General features: G+C 46.7%; 1 protein-coding gene across 1 annotated transcript in view; it reads right to left on the reverse strand.

Annotated features, from left to right (window-relative positions):
* The window catches only part of IL18R1 (interleukin 18 receptor 1), a 33,647-nt gene that overhangs the window by 11,689 nt on the left and 17,007 nt on the right, over window positions 1-4,951 (reverse strand). The window contains exons 6-7 of the mRNA XM_023743980.1: window positions 4,572-4,634; window positions 2,105-2,263 (exon numbers count right to left, since the gene is read on the reverse strand). Coding sequence (XP_023599748.1) covers window positions 2,105-2,263; window positions 4,572-4,634 — 222 coding nt within the window. The remainder of the gene's footprint in view (window positions 1-2,104; window positions 2,264-4,571; window positions 4,635-4,951) is intronic.

Raw genomic sequence — 4,951 nt, forward strand, 5'->3', positions numbered from 1 at the left:
GCGCATTTAGTGGAAGTAGGCGGATCTCCGCTTATGATGTTTGAAGCTTGATGAACTGGGTGCAGATAGAGCGTCTGCCCCCAAAGGAACTCCGGCTCTTCAGGAAGCCAGGGGCCAACAGAGCCAGCCCCGCAGCCATCTGGATTAAAACGCGCGGCAGGAAATGGTGCTAAATTAAAAATACAGGAAGATATTCCCTCTCTTAAATCTTTTTCCTATTTCTCCTCTCCTAACTGCTCAGTGTTCCTTCTACAGTGAGGCCACTAATAGCTGTGGCCAGACTGCGAGGTGCCGGCATAGACCACTCACGTCAGCGTTGACCGTGCAGTGCTGAAGGTCCCTTGTATTTGTTCAGCATTTAACACAGCACTATTCCCAGGCACCACCCTGGGAAGATGAGGACCAAATAGGCTGCTCAGCAAGTGTCCTCTCTCGTCCTAGGGACTCAGGTCCGCACTGGGTGCAGGGGAAGCGCCCCCATACCCCCCATCCCGCGCGGCTGGAGCAGGCGCGCAGGCGGCAGCACTCCCAGCCACTTCCAGCGTGGCCACCTGGCTGTCCCTCGCAGCAGGTGTCCCCGCCACCTGGGTCTGGACCCGCTGTGGCCCCAGCATGTGGAGCGGAGTCACCAGCACAGAATGCTCACTCTCTGACACACTGAACAACCTGAAGTGGGGTCTGCAGGCCACAGAGAGGCCAAAACCATGACCTACGAAGCTCGTACACCGACAGTGAAAGAGACCTCCTCACTTCTTGGCTGGAGTCAGCTTCACTTTTAATAGCCTGCCAAGTGCCTGCCGCCTCTCCGAGGATGACCGATGGGCACTGGGGATGGGCCCTGGGGGAACCCGGCTCCATGGCCCAGGCTGAGGAGCGCAGTCAGCGGAGCAGCAGCCGCTGAGCCAGCGCTCCCAGCGTGCAGCCTGCGAACCCCAGATGGGCTGTGGCTCCGGCAGCTGAGCTGTGGGCATCATAGGGTCACTGCTGGCCAGAACCAAGGGCATCTGCGCACCAGTAATGACCGCAATGACCCAGTCTCTCCAAAACGAGTGAATGACCACACACTCAGCTTGCTTTGTTTTCCGAAGTCTGGCCATTCCTTAAGGAAGGAATATAGGTGATTCAGGGATCAATACATGTCACTTGGAAGGTTTTGCACCCACAGTGCCTCCTAATATTTATTTCTCATGCCTGTCCTGTCTGCCGCTGCTTCCCGTTCTTACTGTTGCCAATTTCCGTGAATGGACTCAGACAAGAAAATAATTAGTATGTTCACTGTGGACCCAGGTGATGGTGGTTTACATTCGTGTTTGCTGAGACAATCTCTGGAACCTTCCACACTTGGTGCCACCCTCACTGCTCTGTTCACTGCTTTAAGGAGGCAACCACTGCAAGGGGTGTTCTGGTAGAAGCGCCAACCCGTCTCTAAAGGGCAGGAGCCCGCGACTATGTCGGTGTATCTCTTGCCCATAAAGTAATTCCCAAAACACACACATTACTGCGTTTGCATGACCATTTCCTTCTTTGGGATGCTCAGGATTTCTCAAGTTTCTCATAATGGATAATTTTCAACCATCAGACAAAAGAAAGGCCTGCGTGTAAGGACAGGCTGGAGGCCGGCCTGCAGGACTGGGACGCAGAGCCGCTGTGCATGCAGACCTGCTGCTCGCATGGTGGCACGGGGACACGCAGGGCACACCCACTGTTCACACCCATTGTTCACAGGGCCCTCGTTAACTTACACATGTCTCGGGCTCCGGACCTGGCCTTTACTCAGGCACATTCGTAAAAATAAAGCACCTAACAGAATTTTCAAAATCCGAACACCTGTGGGCTCGGTTGCCACTCCTTTATAAGAGGCGCAGGTACAACCTCTATCCCCATCAGAACCTGGCAGACTAGGGCTGCCTTTGCGAGGCGATGCTAAAAAGCCTCCTTGACTTTCTTTCTTCAGTTTAGATCTCAGCAATGAGTTTCTGCACAATCTACCAGCACAGAGTGTGGGAATTATAATACATAAATTATAACTTATGCCAAACGTTCCAGTAGCTCTTCAGGAGTCTGGAGTCTTTAAATCAGGCCTATATGATACAGGGACACTTACATATACGATGCTGTCCATCGCACATCACATCTGCATACCTGATCTTTATTTCCTCCCCTTCATGCTCATTTGGGTCCTGCCCATCGTCTCTACGGAAGTTCCAATAGACATGATCCTTTTCATTCAGCCAAGCAGAGCAGTTGAGCTGCACATCTGTTCCTAGGAGAAGTTGACAAAGTTCTGATTTTATTTCATTTTTTTCATATGTTCTTTATTGATTTTAGAGAGAGGAAGGAAGAGAGAGAGAGATCAATGTGAGAGAGAAATATTTATCAGTTGCCTCCCATAAGCACCCTGCCCGGGGCTGGGGATCAAACCTGCAACCAGTAATGGAACCCGTGACCCTTCCATGTGTGGGCTCATGCTCTGGCCACTGAGCAACACTGGACAGGCCCCAGTTCTGATTTTAGAGACTCAGATTTCCCAGTTTTAACTCAGTATAATCAATATATGCTAATGGATATATAATGCTAATATAGTGCTACTTCCAGAAAGAAAACAGACATGCTTTGTTTTAAATATGAAAAAGTATATAAAGCATAGAAATTAGGTATCAGTTATAACTCATCACCAAAATATGAATTGGCTTCTCTTCAAAGTTATGTTAAATAAATGATTAAAACATAGGTGGCCTTTGGCAGAAATACAGTTTCCCACCCCTGCCATAAGATAACCTCAACACATGCACAGCAAAGCCCTGGCCGGATGGCTCCGTTGGTTGGAGCATCATCCCATGCACTGAAAGGTTGTGTGTTCGATTCCTGGTTGGGGCATGTACAGAAGGCAACTGATCAATGTTTCTCTTTCATATCAATGTTCCCCTCTCTCCCTCTCTCCTTACCCCTCTCTCTAAAAGTCAATAAGCATATCCTCGGGCAAGGATTAAAAAATTATATACATAAAGCCAAAATTAACATAACTAAAGGATATATAGAAAAATTGGCTCTCATAGAGACATTAACATCTCTCTCAGCAATAGTTAAAGAAAGCACACAAAAGATTAATAAAAGTGTAAATGACTTTCAACTTCACTTACTTGACATTAACAGAATGGTAAAACCAAAACTTGCAGATGCACATTTATTTCAAATGCACTTGAACATTCATCAAAATACACTATATTCTTCCCAGCTGGTGTGGCTCAGTGATTGAACGTCAAGCTATAAACCAGGAGGTCACAGTTCAATTCTGGTCGGGGCACATGCCTGGGTTGTGGGCTCAATCCCCAGTAGAGGGTATGCCGGAGGCAGCTATCAATGATTCTCTCTCATCACTGATTTTTTTTTTCTCTCTCTCTCTCCCTCTCCCGTTCTCTCTGAAATCAATTTTAAAAATATTTAAAAATACACTATATTCTGGTCCTTAAGTAGGTTACTACAAGTTTCAAAAGATTGAAATAATATGGTATATAATCTTGGATCTTAATAGAACTAAATTGGACATCAATTACAGAAAAATAAGTACAAAATTGTCCAAATATTTGGACAGTAAAAAACCCAAATAATTCATAGATGAAAGAAGAAATCGTAAGAGAAAGCTTTTAAAATGTTTTGAAGGAACAGCAATGAAAATCTGGTATGGAACAAGCAGTTAAAGGCATGATAAGGGAATATAGAGCTGAAATTGCACACAGTGCAAGAGAAAGTAACTGGAAATAACTCCCCAACTTTCCATGCGGACTAACGAAAAAAGAGGTGCAAATTAAGCCCAAAATAAGGAGAAAAATAATAGACAAGTTCAAAAAAGTAGTAAAAAACAGAAAGCAGGAAAACCACAAATATAAATGGCCAAGTATCCGAGCAACATAGACTGTGTGTGTGGTAAACAGCCAGGACCAGCTGTAGCCAGAGGTGTGGGCTGCAGAAGCAGCCAGCAGCCCCGAACCGCCTGCGCCACTGTCCAGTGGCTTCGCCTGGGACAAACACAACCTTTCTGAGCTTCAGTCCTTTCTTCCTGAAATGGAAAGACTCTCAGAGTTGCTGGAGAACTTAACTCATTAAGGTATTTCAATCACCACACAGAAAACTTGGTTTACATTGTAAATGTCTTCCTTCCTTCCTTTCTTTTCTTTTGGAGGGAGATGTTGATTCCTCCAGCCTCTCTAGACAATTCCTGATTGTGCAGTCAATTCAGGGTTCAAATTCATTAATCAAATATGCTAATCATACGAGACTGCATAATGTCTCTGAGCATTCTTACGGACCATAGAGACTATTAAAGAAAAGCCACAAACAGGGTGGCTAAAGCCCTCATTTGCAAACCACAGGCCTTCCCAGGCTGTTCATTTTAATCAGCTAACAATGGCAACACTCAAGCCATGACAAGCTTTGCTGCTTTCGTAATGTTCTTCCCTAGATACGCAATGTGTTATGCACACAGCATTGATCAGTAACGCATCAGGTTTAGCCTTGGAAGACTCCACTTGCCCATTCATAAATGCAGAGTAGATAAGTATGTGAAAATATACCTAATTCCACTTCAACCTGGTTAAACTTTGGTCCAAGAATAGCTGGAATTATAGTACTGTGATCTGAAAGTGAAAAAAGAAAAGTGTGTTAGTACTAGTACTCGCTGCGCTCTCTACCGCAAACGATGGTTATCTGCCTGCGTCTCCCCACGCAGCACAGACTCCCAGTCACCGGTCGCGGACTTCCATTCCAGTCACGTTCGCCTGATGTGAGGGCAGTGGCTGCGGCCTGTCGCTTCACTTCCCCGGACTCCAGAGCCACTGGGCTGGAGGCAGCACACAGGCTTTAGCTTCCCGCAAGTCAGGTCACGCCTCCGCGCTGCGCTCAGTGCGGGAGGAAGCGGCTCACTGGGGAGATGGAGCTGCAGGCAGAGAGGCCA

Source organism: Myotis lucifugus, unplaced genomic scaffold, assembly GCF_000147115.1.
Source record: "Myotis lucifugus unplaced genomic scaffold, Myoluc2.0 scaffold_422, whole genome shotgun sequence".
Lineage (NCBI taxonomy): Eukaryota > Metazoa > Chordata > Mammalia > Chiroptera > Vespertilionidae > Myotis > Myotis lucifugus.